At 42.2% G+C, this 14,370-nt stretch overlaps 1 protein-coding gene across 3 annotated transcripts in view; it reads right to left on the reverse strand.

Moving 5' to 3' along the window:
• SYT17 (synaptotagmin 17) overlaps positions 1-14,370 on the reverse strand; it is a 310,050-nt gene that overhangs the window by 129,995 nt on the left and 165,685 nt on the right. For all 3 annotated transcript variants that reach the window (XM_077448940.1, XM_077448941.1, XM_077448942.1), the window contains exon 6: positions 3,149-3,269. In XM_077448940.1, coding sequence (XP_077305066.1) covers positions 3,149-3,269 — 121 coding nt within the window. The remainder of the gene's footprint in view (positions 1-3,148; positions 3,270-14,370) is intronic.

The following is a 14,370-nucleotide window of genomic DNA, read 5'->3' on the forward strand; positions in this document are numbered from 1 at the left end:
CCCGTGTGAAGTGGTAAGGGGGTACAAAAGTACCCCTACCATTTCACAAAGAAAGTGTAACCCCCTTAATATCCATACCAGACCTGAAGGGCCTGGTAATTGAATTTGGGGGGAACCCCACGCTTTTTTTTTTTTTTTTTATCAATGACTTTCAATGACTGTTCTCTGTATTGCAGGGAGCCGACAATTCATTATAGCCACGAGTGCTATTAAATTACTTTTTTTCCTGCAGAAATGACACTTTGTGTAGGGACAGTTCTAAGCACGGGAAACATGTGCCCCTTTACAGGCATACTATACACACCCCCCAGGTACGAATTTTAAAGGAATATTACACTTTTATTGTTTCACTTTAAGCATTATTAAAATCACTGCTTCCGAAAAAAAGGCAGTTTTTAAAAGTTTTTTTTTGCATTGATACAGGACCCAGGTCCCCAAGCAATTTTTATGACAATAACTTGCATTTAAGCCTTTAGAATTAGCACTTTAGATTTCTCCCATAGACTTTTACAGGGTGTTCCGCGGCATTTCGAAATGCCGCGAACACCCCAAATTGTTCACTGTTCAATGAACAGGTGAACAATGTTCGAGTCGAACATGAGTTCAACTCAAACTCGAAGCTCATCCCTATTTTAGGATATTTGTGGTCAAATTGACCATATAAAATCTTTAAATTACAAACTTTTTTATTCTTCTGCCTCCAGCCCCCTTCTATCAATCTCTGAAAAAATCAGTTCTGCTGCATTGGCCAGTTAAATGTTTTACACCAAATTTCCATCCCAGACCTTGCCTATTGCACTCCATTTTACATTTTCCACCTCCATATGATGGTGTGTTTAATGACTTCAGCAATGTTATTACTGGCAATGACGATTTTCGTTACATTTAATACTATGTACGATGTACTATGTACATAGTGCTGTGGAGTTCCAATACCTTGCTAAACATGCATTTACATCTCGACCCACACACCCAAATTCCCCTGTGATATGACATATAATCCAACCCAACCTTTCATCCTACCATTCTATTCTCTTTAGAGGCTCTGCCAAAACTGACACAGTGGTTTAGGTTTGGTGAACATGTCCAATAGCCCAGCAACTATGGGTAAAGTCTCACCGTGTTTTAGAACTTTTCTGAATTACAATCTTAGAATGAATCTTTGGGACACTCTACTACTTGAGATACCAGACAATGTCCTAAAGGGGGCATTAACCTGCTCATTTATTTTTAATGCAACTAAAGATCATGGACTCCAGAATAACATACCCAAAGAGTCACTGGTGACTTTTAGAATTGCATGTGTATTCAGATGAAGGAAGTTTTTACAAAAGCCTGATAGGTCTGGAGAGGCAGCTTCCAGATTATGAAAACTAGTCATACTTTAATTTCAGGAAGAGAAGGAAGTGAAACAGAGGATTGCTGTCACCTTCATTAATAAGAAACTCGCTGCTATCTTCTTAGCCCCTGTACACACGGTCGGACATTCTGCCAACCAAATCCGTTGGATTTTGGCTGACGGATTTTGTCCGACGGATTGTGCCCGAAGCTGTTGCATACACACGGTCGGACCAAGTTGTCGGAAAATCCGATCGTTCAGAACGTGATGACGTTATTTCGTTACGACGGGACTACGTTCACGCTAGTAGCCAATAGCTTTGGTGTAGGAATTTGATCTGAGCATGCGTGGCACTTTGTCCGATCAAAAGTCTCTACACATGATCGGAGTATGTCCGATCGGACCAGTTTGTCGGAAAATATTTCCAACAAGTTGGAAAATTGGGTCCGACGGATAGTCCGGCGGAAACAGTCCGATGCATACCACACACAGTCGGATTATCCGACAACACGGTCCGATAGGACACATTCCGACGGATTCTCCGACCGCGTGTACAAGGGCTTAGACAAATATGAAGTCTTTTGCAGATATGGCAACCACAGATTGATTTCAGTTGTCCTAATGACAAATATCCTCTAATGCCACGTACACACGGTCGGAATTTCAGTGAGCAAAAGACAGATGAGAGCTTTTCGTTGGAAAATGCGACCGTGTGTAGGCTCCATCAGAATTTTGCTGGCCGAATTTCCGCCAGCAAAAGATTGAGAGCAGGTTCTCAATTTTTCTGATGGAAAAAGTTTCTATCGGAAATTCAGATCGTGTATATGCAATTCCGACACGCAAAAACTCACGCATGCTCAGATTCAACTACGAGACGGAAGCTATTAGCTACTGGCTATTGAACTTCCTTTTTCCAGTCCCATCGTACGTGTTGTGCGTCACCGCGTTCTTGACGGTCGGATTTTGGTGTGACCATGTGTATGCAAGACAGCTTGAGCAAAATCCCATTGGAATTCCGTCAGGAAAACCATCAGAGCTTTTTCCGACCAAAATTCTGATCACGTGTACGTGGCATAAGCTATTTGGAAGGAAATATTAGCGTGCAAGGTCTCTCCTTAATAAAGTGGAAGTAAACCCTTCTATAGTTTTCAGTCAAGGAAGCTGCCATCTTGGCCTCTAATGATTCTTCAACTGCCATAATGCTGCACATGTGATCAGTTATGAAACCAGCCATTGGATGGTTTGAAAGTTTGGTTGAGAGCACAACCAATGTGAAAGTTAGCATTTCCAGAATGCCGGGAATGTAAGTGTTTTTTGAAACTGGGTTTACTACCGCTTTAAGCAGCCATGAAGTGGATACCCCCTTCTCCAATGCTCCACTCAAACCCCCTTCACCTCACCTCCTTCTTGTGCTCTTCCCACCTCCTCTTTTCTCCTCTCTAGTTCCTATAATGTGCTTTCTCTTCCTCTTCTTTAGAGCAACCATTTACAATACCTATGCCCAACAGCCTGCTACCATCTTAACATCATTTTGACCTCCACTTAGAACTATCTGGAGGCTGAAAATGTTTTCCCTCTCCACAAATTACTTTTTTATGGGCAACACCTGCAACAAACTTTATTACTAACCTATGGTACCGAAAACCCTATTACATTTTAAAATATAACTATTTCTCTACACTTTTGCTCCTGCCAAATGTTCTTTGCAATAACATTTTGTAAAAGCAAAATTCAGATATTTTTAAAGCCTTTCTGCAGCTGGTTCTGAAATAAAACTCTCAGCTTTAGAAATCAAGAAACAAGGCTTACCAGATCCCTGGCTCATATCAGTCTGAAGAAGTTGTTTTGCTCTGATAATATCCACATTCAATCTTCCAGCACTTGGCAGGTAATTAAGAGACAGAAGCAGCTCTCCCAGCTCGACCTCATTCTAAAACAAGAAGATGTATGAGTGAAAACATGGTGTGTTCTCAATTCTTTGGCTACAGTCATTCAATGTGGCTTTGTCTTCTCAAAATATGACAGATGTTGGGTATAAAAGCATATATTCATCCACTTTATAACACAGATATCAGTACTGCTTAGTGATGATGACTACAGGATCTGTCACTGGGCTCTGAATTAAAAAAAACTAACAAAAAAAAACACTAGGTAAAGCCAGCTTTGCAAATCGTTATGTCTGTGTGGCTACCAATATTTTAAACAATTGTCATGGATATTTTGATACTGAGTAGTGCATCAAAACTAGTTTAAGTACTTCAAAATCTCAAAAATGTCTAAGTTCCAATTTCACTTTGCCACTGTTGAAATCAGTCTCCTCTGCATCCTTTCTCAGTGATATCACACCTGCAGAACACGGAATTATCTTTCTCCAGTCAGATCCAATCTCCAGCACACAGACTGGGTTTCCCCTTTAAGATTCCACCCCAGCACACACACTGTGCTTCTCCTCTAATCGCATGCCTACCAAGCCTATTCTGACACTGCCAAGCCTATTCTGTCAAAAGTATTGGGATACTTGCCTTTACACTTACATTAATTTTAAAGGCGTCTTATTCCACAGGGTTAAATATTGAGTTGGACCGCCCTTTGCCGCTATAACAGCTTCAATTCTTTTGGGAAGGCTGCCCACAAGGTTTAGGAGTGTGTCTATCGAAATGTTTGTCAATTCTTCCAGAAGTGCATTTGTTGGGTCAGGCACTGATGTTGGATGAGAGGGCCTGGCTTGCAGTCTCCACTCGAATTCATCCCAAATGTGTTCTATTGGGTTGAGGTCAGGACTCTGTGAAGGCCAGTCAAGTTCCTCCACCACAAACTTGCTTATCCATGTCTTTATGGACCTTGCTTTGTGCACTGGTGTGCAGTCATGTTAGAACAAGAAGGGGTCATCTCCAAACTGTTCCCACAAAGTTGAGAGCATAAAATTGTCCAAAAGGTCTTGGTATGCTGACGCCTTAAGAGTTCCCTTCACTGAAACTAAGGGGCCAAGCCCAACCTCTGAAAAACAACCCCACACCATAATCCCCCCTCCACCAAATGATTTGGACCAGTGCACAAAGCAGGGTCCATAAAGACATGGATGAGCGAGTTTGGGGTGAAGCAACTTGACTGCTCTGCACAGAGTCCTGACCTCAACCTGATGGAACACCTTGTGGAGTGCAGTGGAGACTGCGAGCCAGGACTTCTCATCCAATATGAGTGCCTGACCTCACAAATGCTCTTCTGGAAGAATGGTCAAACATTCCCATAGACATACTCCTAAACCTTGTGGACAGCCTTCCCAGAAGAGGTGAAGCTGTTATAGCGGCAAAGGGTGGGCCAACTCAATATTGAACCCTACATACGAAGACTGGGATGCCACTAAAGTTCATATGTGTGTAAAGGCAGGCGTTTCAACACTTTTGACAATATAGTGTACATGTAAAAATCAATGCTTTTTTTTAAAACTAGATTATTACTTAGAACCCCCAAACATTGTATATTTTCTGAAAGAAAAGACCCGGGGTAAAAAAATATGTTGGTCGCTGCAATATTTTTATGTCACACGATATTTGTGCTGGGGTTTTCAAATACAAATTTTTGGGAAAAAATAGCCTTTAATGAATTTTAGTACACACAAACACAATATAATACCATCATTGTTTGGCAAAATATAACAGATAACGTTACACCAAGTTAATAGATACTTAACATGTCACGCTTTAAAATTGCACTCGCCTGTGAAATGGCGGCAAACTACCGTACATAAAAATCTCCATAGGCAAAGCTTTAAAAACCTTTACAGGTTACCAGTTTAGAGTTAAGCCTCGTACACATGATCGGATTTTCCGCAGACAAAAACCTTGTGTGCTTGGATTTTGTCTTGCATACAACGGCAAGGAATTGTCGGCCAACAAACATGAACATACTAACGTACTATGTGATTTTTCAGCACTTTAGCACCACCCTTTGGGCTGCTGATTTCATGTTAGTAGAAATTTGGTAAGTGTTGATTTGCGCTTTTCATTTCACATTTTTCAGTTCGTGCTTTTCATTTCATGCTTTTCAGTTTGTTTCTGAATGGCAGCTCATCAACCAGGAATGTTGCGGAATCGAAGGAGATAATGTGTTAATTATTATTGGCCTTGGAGTTATAGCTTTGACCGAAGTACAGTCCGGGAACAGGAGGAGGAGGAATTCTTGGACCATAAATTGGTTGCTTTATTAATTGTGACCAATTATGTCATATGCCTTTGCTGCGGGAGCTCCAGGAGAATAATCCAGATGATTTTCGTAATTACCTCTGGATGACGCACCCCTGCTTTCACCAACTCTTGGCATTGTTGACCCCTATATTAAGAAGCAGGACACATGCATGAGGCTTTTATTTTTTTTGAAAATTTGTTTCATGAATAACCTGTCCCACATCTTTAACAGGTGGGGTAGGGGACAAAGCAGACATTGATGGACATCCCTAGTAGCCCCCGTGACCCCAGGGTATTTTGTGGGAGCTTGATACTGGTCATTTGTTTTGCAGCCTTATACCTCATACACACGGTCGGACATTCTGACCACAAAATCCGTCGGATTTTTTCAGACGGATTTTGGCCGAAACTTGTCTTGCATACACACGGTCGCACAAAGTTGTCTGAAAATCCAATCGTTCGGAACGAGGTGACATAAAACAAGTACGACGGGACTATGTAGAGGCCAGTAGCCAATAGCTTCCGTCTCCAAATTTTTTCTTAGCATGCGTGGCACTTTGTGCGTTGGAATTCTCTACACACGATCGGAAAAAGTCAGATCAGACTTTTTTCATCTGAATTTCCGACCATGTGTATGGGGCATATAAGCACTTTTTTTTTTAGTATATTTATAATAACATACCTTTTTTGGAGGGCACCCTTATAACACTTCTTTATCTCTCACGTAAGTTTTTAATTTTTGATAAATATTATATAATGGGTTTTGTTTTTTTTCTCCCCCCTGGGTGGCAGATGCTAACTTAAGAGACAACTTTACTGAGAGTTGCTCTGGTTTGGCTTTCCGGAAAAAAAATAAAAAAATAAAAATGTGTTTGCAATAACTCCATCAGTATCACCAGCAAAGCAGCTTCATTATTATCCCATTAAAGAAGAGAATGTGCGCTGCATTTCGATATTTCATAATTTTCCACGTCGCGAATGTTAATTCTCCATTAGCAACGCTAGTTTACAAGACCGAACGCTTCTGGCTCGTCCTTGCTTCCGAGCATGCATGTTTGTACTTTGGACTTTTGTCTGACGAACTTGTGTACACACGCTCAGAAAATCCAACAAAACAGACATTTGTCCATGGAAAATTTTAAAACCTGCTATCCAACATTTGTCCGTGGAAAATTCAACAATTGTCTGATGGAACATACAAACGGATTTTCCGCCAACAGCCTGTCATCACACAATTATTGTCGGAAAATCTGATTGTGTGTGTATGAGGCTTAACACAGGAGATCTGTTGCTAGAATTATTGTTCTCACTCTGATGTCCATGGTGATATGTGTGGTGAGATTGCCATTTAAATATGTGGGCAAGACCGTTGTACGTGTTCACATTTGTGTTTGAGCATGGGGGGACAATGGAGTTTTAATTTGTTTTTTGTTATTATTATTATTATTTATTTTTTTACATTATCTCTTTATTTTTTTTATCAACTTTATTGAACAATATCCCTTATGACACATCCTCCTTATGATGAAATCTGAGGTCTATTCAGGGCTGGACTGGGACAAAAATTCGGCCCTGGACTTCATCCAGACCAGCCCACTTTTTTTTGCAAATACGCACAAAAGCAAGTGAATACGTGAAGTGGAAGGGCTAACTTCATGCAGGAACATTGCTACAGTCTCATTGGCTGGAATTTCAGAAACCAGCATTGCTGCACAGCCATTGGCTGCCTTTCATTAATGTAGGGGTGCTGAGACTGAGCCGGGTTGTGCACTATGAAGTGAGGTGATGGGCAGGGTAAATGGCAGGTCTCTCCCATACCAGCCAGACAAACCCACGCCAGCCAGCCCCGATGGCCACCCAAGCCCCCTTTCACTGGCCATTAGCCATTCTACTTTATCTCTCTTATAGGCAGTACAGCCAGTGGTGTATTTTGGTTTTGTGCTGCCCTAGGCAAGACTAAAACCAGGAACCCCCATCTAATTTTGCCCCACCCCTTCATTCTTAATATCAACCCCATCATCTGTAAACTCCACCGCTTCCTCCTTAGGTTCCACCTCTTCCTATTAGAGCTCCACTTTAGGAGTTGGTCAGAGATTGCAGACATACTACAGGAGTTGTTCAGAGTTCAGAGACTGCAGACATAATACAGGAGATGGTCAGAGATTACAAACATGATACAAGAGATGATCAGAGGTTGCGGACATGATCAGAGGTTGCGGACATGATCAGAGGTTGTGGACATGATCAGAAGCTGCAGATATGTTCAGTGGTTGCGGACATAATACAGGAGATGGTCAGAGACTGCAGACATGACCCCCCATGGTCATCATAGGGAATAAAAAAGTCTTCAGACACTCATTTACTGTAATCACAGTGGGGAACAGCTTAATTCTAAAACATGACAGTTATTGTCCTAATTTATTTGCGACTGTGCCTCACCCCCCCGCCCCAGCCCAGCCCATCCGAGACCACCCAAGCCTAGTCGAGCCCACCCAAGCCTAGTTGAGCCTGCCCGAGCACAGCTGAGCCCGTCCAAGCACAGCCGAGCCTGTCTGAGCACAGCCCACCCGAGCCTGTTCAAAGCACAGCCAAGCCTGTCCGAGCACAGCCAACACAAACACAGCCGAGCCCATCCAAGCACAGCCAAGCCTGTCCGAGCATAGCCCATTTGAGCACAGCTGAGCCCGCCCAAGCACAGCCGAGTCTGTCCAAGCACAGCCCACCCAAGCACAGCTGTGCCCGTCCAAGCACAGCCAAGCCGAGGGGAGCTGAGACTGCCCCCTCTGCTCGAGTCCACCCAACCCACGAGCACAGCTGAGACCGCTTACCCTACGCCCCAGCACAGCCAAGCTGAGGGGATCTGAGACCGCACCCGGCCAGAGCCCAGTAGAGTAGAGGTGAGCCAAGTCCGCAACTGCCACTATATGGGGGTGCCAGTCCCTCCTCCCCCTGGCCAAGTACACCCCATAACTGGAATCAGTCACTGCCCAGCCTGCCCCCATAAGCTGGCAGCTGCCAAGGACTGTATTTGTGTAGGAGGCAGTGGCCAGGACTCAGGAGGGGAGGGGGCGGCTTTCACTGAAACTGCCTGTCACTGAAACTGGCCCACTGAGCCATGGGCCCACCAGGAAACTCCAGGTAGTCCCGATGGACAGTACATGCCTGGGTCTATTAGACCTCTGCCCTCAGAAGCATCTGATCAAACAAAGATTTGTTTGATCAGATCCTTTCACAAGCTGGTCACAGCTTGCAAACAACATACTGAAACTGGAAATAACAAAATGCTCGTTGCTTACAGTTTCATAGACCATAAACATGACATGATTGGTGAACATTTGTTCCTCCTTCATCTGTATTGTAAGCCGTGGGGGCCTGGAAAATTGGGGGAAGGCAGAGGAAGCCAATGGGGGTGGGGGTGGGGCTTCCTCCGCATTTAGAAGTGATATAGAGGCTATTTAGCCACTCAGTTTTAAAATGTATTATTCAGCATCAGCTGCTGAAAAAAAACATACCAAGCTCATGACTGCAGCTGCAGCCATGGCCCTGGTAGAACCACCTAAATCAGAGGGTATGTTCATATAGGGGAAGTGGTTAAAGTTAAGCTGCCATAGATGGATTGAAATTCAACTGGTTAAGCAGGGACTGAAATCGATTTAATGATTGATTTCTGTTTACGGGCTTGTTGGAAAACAGTTTTGATCAATGGCTGCAACCAATGTCCTGCAGGAGTTGATCGGTGTATCCTGACAGTGGAGAGTTCCTACTTTCAGAATACAATGTCTCAGCAGAGAGGATTCTTCTATCCACCTTGATTGTGTAGATGAAGGAATCTGAAGAAAAATTATACATCTAGAGCCAGCCTTACTCACAAAGTAGGAAGCCACTCCTAAGCCCTTGTACACACGGTCGGAAATTCCGACAGAAAATATCCGATCGGACCATGTTGTTGGATAATCCGACCATGTGAATGTCTGAGCAACAAAGTTTGAGAGCTGGATATAAAATTTTCCAACAACATGATCCGATCGCACTTTGTCCGATCCTTTGTAGAGAATTCCGATCGGACAAAGTGCCACGCATGCTCAGTTCAAATTACAAGACCGAAGTTATTGGCTACTAGCCTGAACGTAGTCCCGTCGTAACAAACGAACGTCATCACATTCCGAACGATCGTATTTTCCGACAACTTTGTCCGAAGGTGTGTATGCAACACCAGTTTCGGACAAAATCCGTCGGAAAAAATACGACGGATTTTGTGGTCGGAATGTCTGACCGTGTGTACAAGGGCTAAGACTTCAGCAATCCTGAACTCCAGCTCTCAGGGGGCTTAATTATAGAACTTCCAGATACTTCTCAGTCTCCCACCAAGAAAATGGAATATTAAACAAAGTCCATGTCTCCCACATGGAAATTGTTCACTGAGCTCAGACACACAGTCAGCCCCAGCACACCGAACCCCCTAGTATCTGCACCAGCAGTTATGACCCTCCAATGCACAGAGCTCTCTAGCCAGATTTACAATAGCAGAGTGTGAGCCTTAACCCAGCAGTGACCATTCTGAAGTGTGCGTTACCTCTCAGTGGTCAGGTACCATAGCAGAAGTGTTAACCCCCCCCCCCCCCATGGCCCCCAGCATTTAAGAGTGCTTTCCTCATTGAAATGTCAGCAGTGTATGTGATCTGCTTCAAGAGCATGGGCATAAAATCTTCAGTGATAAATACTACTAGGTGTCCTCTCTCCAGGATATAAACATTAACATTCATTAACAGTAGCTTAGATGCATTAACCCTCTCAGTGCCCATTCCTCTGTGCATATGTGATAGCTACTCAACCCTCAGCTCATGTACACTATCTTCTCAGTACTTCCCTGGAATCCAGTTCCCAGCTTTACCCTTTCAGGATGATTTGTTACCAGTGATGTAAGTAACTCAGTTAAAATAAACAGAGTTACTTAAAGCAGTTACTTTAGAGGCTAAGGAGTAATCTAACTGATTACTCTTCCCCTCATGGTAACTAATTACTTTTTTAAAGTAAGATGACCAACACTGCTTGTTACCCTGCTTAAATCTCCTGTTTGTGTGCACTACTCTCCCATCTCCACTTACTTGGGTCCAATAGGAATCTTGGCTTCACTTCTCCATTTCTGGTTTATTCAAGCCCAAGCAACAATCAGTCCCATTCTCCAACACTACCACCACTGTTTCGGGACTCCATAAGATAGCCCCTGCTAATTACCTGATCAAGTCTTGGCATCTGCTTTTCAGCATTCATTGTCCTTAATTCCACTGACATCTACTTTAGTTTCGGCATCCTCCGCACCATCTTCATATTGTACACTACTATTAACACCATCTTCTCTGCCTACACTGTCCTAAAATAGTCTATACTCCCCACTGTCATAACCTTAATACTCCCCTGCATTTATCCCTCGACCCCTATAATTGTCTCCATACTCCTCTCCTGCACATACCTGTATTTCCCTTCCCATAATGCCTACCAAACTCATCCAAACTCCTCCCCTGCACATAATTCCCCCCATAATGGCCTGTGCACTCTTCTTCTGTAAACCCTGCCTGCTGCCATACACTGTGCACTCTCTTCCTGTTAGAAATTCTGTATATAGTCATACAGTCCACATGGGCTTTAATGTTTAAAAGAGGAGTAAGGGATTTATTTTTTTCAGTTTCATAATTACCTAGGTGTATTCCGCATCTGTCCCCTTGGGGTCTCTACATGGAGAGCCGAGCAATTAAACACTGCCGATGGCTCGGGTCTCACAGCGCCCCAAGCAGAGAGTTGCTGACTGTCAATCAGCAGCTCTACTCTGGGATCCTCCTCGCTAACTTGAGCACTGAGCTGTGGAGGGGGCAGGGGCGGATCCAGACTCCCATTGTCGGGACGATATTGTGCCTGGATGGATTTCTGTGAAGTCAGCAGAGAGCAGACTTCAGCCAACTCTCTGCTGAAAATGGGTGACAGGAATGTAAAAATGAACTGCACTCCTGTGATCCATAGGAGAAGTACAGCCAAACGAGCTTTGATTGGTCTTCTCCTTTAACTGCAGACAGGAAACACGAAATGTTATTTATTCAGGAAAAAGACATAGAGTATAATCATAGATGCATCTAAAAACTTATAAACAGGAACTTCTACTGGCTGATGTAGTTATAAGTCTTTGCATCTCATCCCATGAATCTGGCTCTGGTTTTAACCCTTTCTCCCTCAGGTCCGTACATTTTACGGACTGAACAGTGGGGGGTATTACACACAATCCGGTGGCTGATGGCTCCGCTGTCACCCAATTGCTTGCGCACACCCCGGTACTGGCGCTCAAACCGCATCTCTGTTTGTCCCCATGTGATGAAAAAAAAAGTTAAGTAAAAAAAAACTATATGTTTTTTTTTGCAAAAAAAATAAAGTTACTGCCAAACACATAAAATCCCCCAAAAAAGATTATGAGGCCCCCTCCCCCACATATACACGAACATTAACTCATTCTTCGGGGTTGCCTACACGTGAAAACGTTGATTGAAATACACATTACATATTGCCACGTACGCTGCAGTCAGAGCAATAATTCTAATATAAGACCTCCTCCGTAACACTAAACTGATACCTATAGGGGGCTTTTGAAGCATCGCCGATAGAAAATTTAGGGTACTGACATTTGACGCTGCTTCACAGGTGCACAAAAAATTTACTTTGGGTATCTATTTACTTGGTGCAACCTCGTCTTTTATATTTTATAAAAAATTGGGTAATTTATTGCGTTTGTTCACCCTAAAATTCACATTAGTGTGATTTTTACTGAAATTTAGCTTTTCCTAGACCTTGATTGCAATACACGTTACATATCGTCACGCACGCTGGAGTCAGAGCAATAATTCTAATATAAGACCTCCTCCATAACACTAAACTGATACCTATAGGGGGCTTTTGAAGCATCGCCTATAGAAAATATAGGGTACTGACATTTGGCGCTGCTTCACATGTGCACAAAAATTTAACTTTGGGTTTCTATTTACTTGGTGCAACCTCGTCTTTTATATTTTATAAAGAATTTGGGTAATTTATTGCATTTGTTCACCCTAAAATTCACGTTAGTGTGTTTTTTACTGAAATTTTGCTTTTCCTAGACCTTTGCGGAAATATCGTGTGACATAAAAAATTGCAACTACCACTATTTTATTCTCTAGGGTATCTGCTTTCAGAAAATATATAATATTTGTGGGTTTTGTATAATCTTCAGGCCTAAAATTATTTTTTGAACATCTGTGCAAAAAACAGCTCTGGCAGCGAAAGGGTTAATGCTACGTGAGCAACATAGGACAGATGTTTGCCTGGGATAACCTTTATTGCTTCTGGTGGATTTCATGATTGAAGCCACTTGTGGCCTGGTTTCTTCTTTTACATTGTTTGAACTGTCTGCATTAATTTCTATTTCTGTGACACTTTATTGCTTATCTTCATGTGACACTGATGTGGAATTTCCCTCAGTTTGAAGTGTTTGTGTTAGTTCAGGAAATTTTCATCGAAAATTACACATCTACTTATGGTTACCTTGTTTGTGTCTTGGTGTGGAATTCTGTATACTTTTTGATATTCACTGTACCCCACAAGTATACCTTCCTTTGCATAAGCATCTCATTTTGTAAATTTTTCTTTTCGGATGTGCACATAGACTTTGCTTCCAAAACTTTTTAGATTGTTCAAAATCGGGGGGTTGTAGCATTCCATTTCACAGTTCAAATGGAGTTTTCTGCTTTGATTTTGCTGGTAGTCAATTTTGGAGATAGCATGCGGTCATAATTGCCTTCCTCCCAGTGTAGTTGGCATATCTGCATCAAACAGAATGGTTCTTCCCCCCTCACAAATAGTATGGTTCATTTTTCTGCAACCCCGTTTTGTTCTGTGTTGTATGGTACAGTAATTTGAAATATTATGCCATGCTTTCTGAGAATCGCCTATGTGTTATCACCTGTACTGTACTCTCATTATTTTTTTTCCAAATTTGTTGCTTACTTGAGCCAAATACTGTTCAAGTTTTTCTGGTAATTTACTTTTATTGTGTAACAGATATAGTGTAGTATAGTGCAGTATACCTGGGGTAATCATCTATAAGTGAGAAAATTCCTCATCTTTCCTCGAGTAAATTTTTCCATTGGACAGCAAAGATCTGAATGTATTACAGTAAGTCCAGAGGTTTCTTCTTAGCTCTGCTGTTACTCTGTTTTGGAAAGGCTTTTCTTGTTATTTTTCTATTTATACAGCTGGTGCATTTCATTGTTTGATCACATAAACAAATTTTTATTCCACGTGCATATTCTCACTTCGTTTTTATGTCAGGACGTCTGTGCTCAAGTCGTCTGTGCCATGTGTGAATGCAGTTTGAATGTTTTTCCTCCTTGGCAGTATTAACCACCTCATTGCAGTTCAGCTTATACAGTTTATCTGTAATTTTAGCCTTTGCAAATAAAAAATCCCCTTTTGTGATGGCACAACTGTCAGCCTTGTTTTGTGAGCTTTTTCACTGAAAAAATATTAATTTGAAGAGCATGGACATAAAGGGCATTTTCACAGGCATCTTTCTGGTGACACTCTAGGAAATAGGACAGTAAAAAAAAAAACATCTCCTATTCCTTCTCATTCCATTATGTGCCCATTAGCTGTGATAAATTTTTCTTTTTATATCTGGTCAAGGTGAATAAATAAATTTCTGTAATTTGTCATGTGATTCATAGCTCCTGAATCAACACACCATGCCTGTAAAGATGAGGATGCGAATTTTAGATTGAAAAACATATTCGTTATCTGAAGCAAAATCAGTGTCTTCCTTCACACTTTTTG

Source organism: Lithobates pipiens, unplaced genomic scaffold, assembly GCF_037356315.1.
Source record: "Lithobates pipiens isolate NorthernLeopardFrog02 unplaced genomic scaffold, aLitPip1_a1.2 Scaffold_22, whole genome shotgun sequence".
In the NCBI taxonomy this organism is placed as follows: Eukaryota; Metazoa; Chordata; class Amphibia; order Anura; family Ranidae; genus Lithobates; species Lithobates pipiens.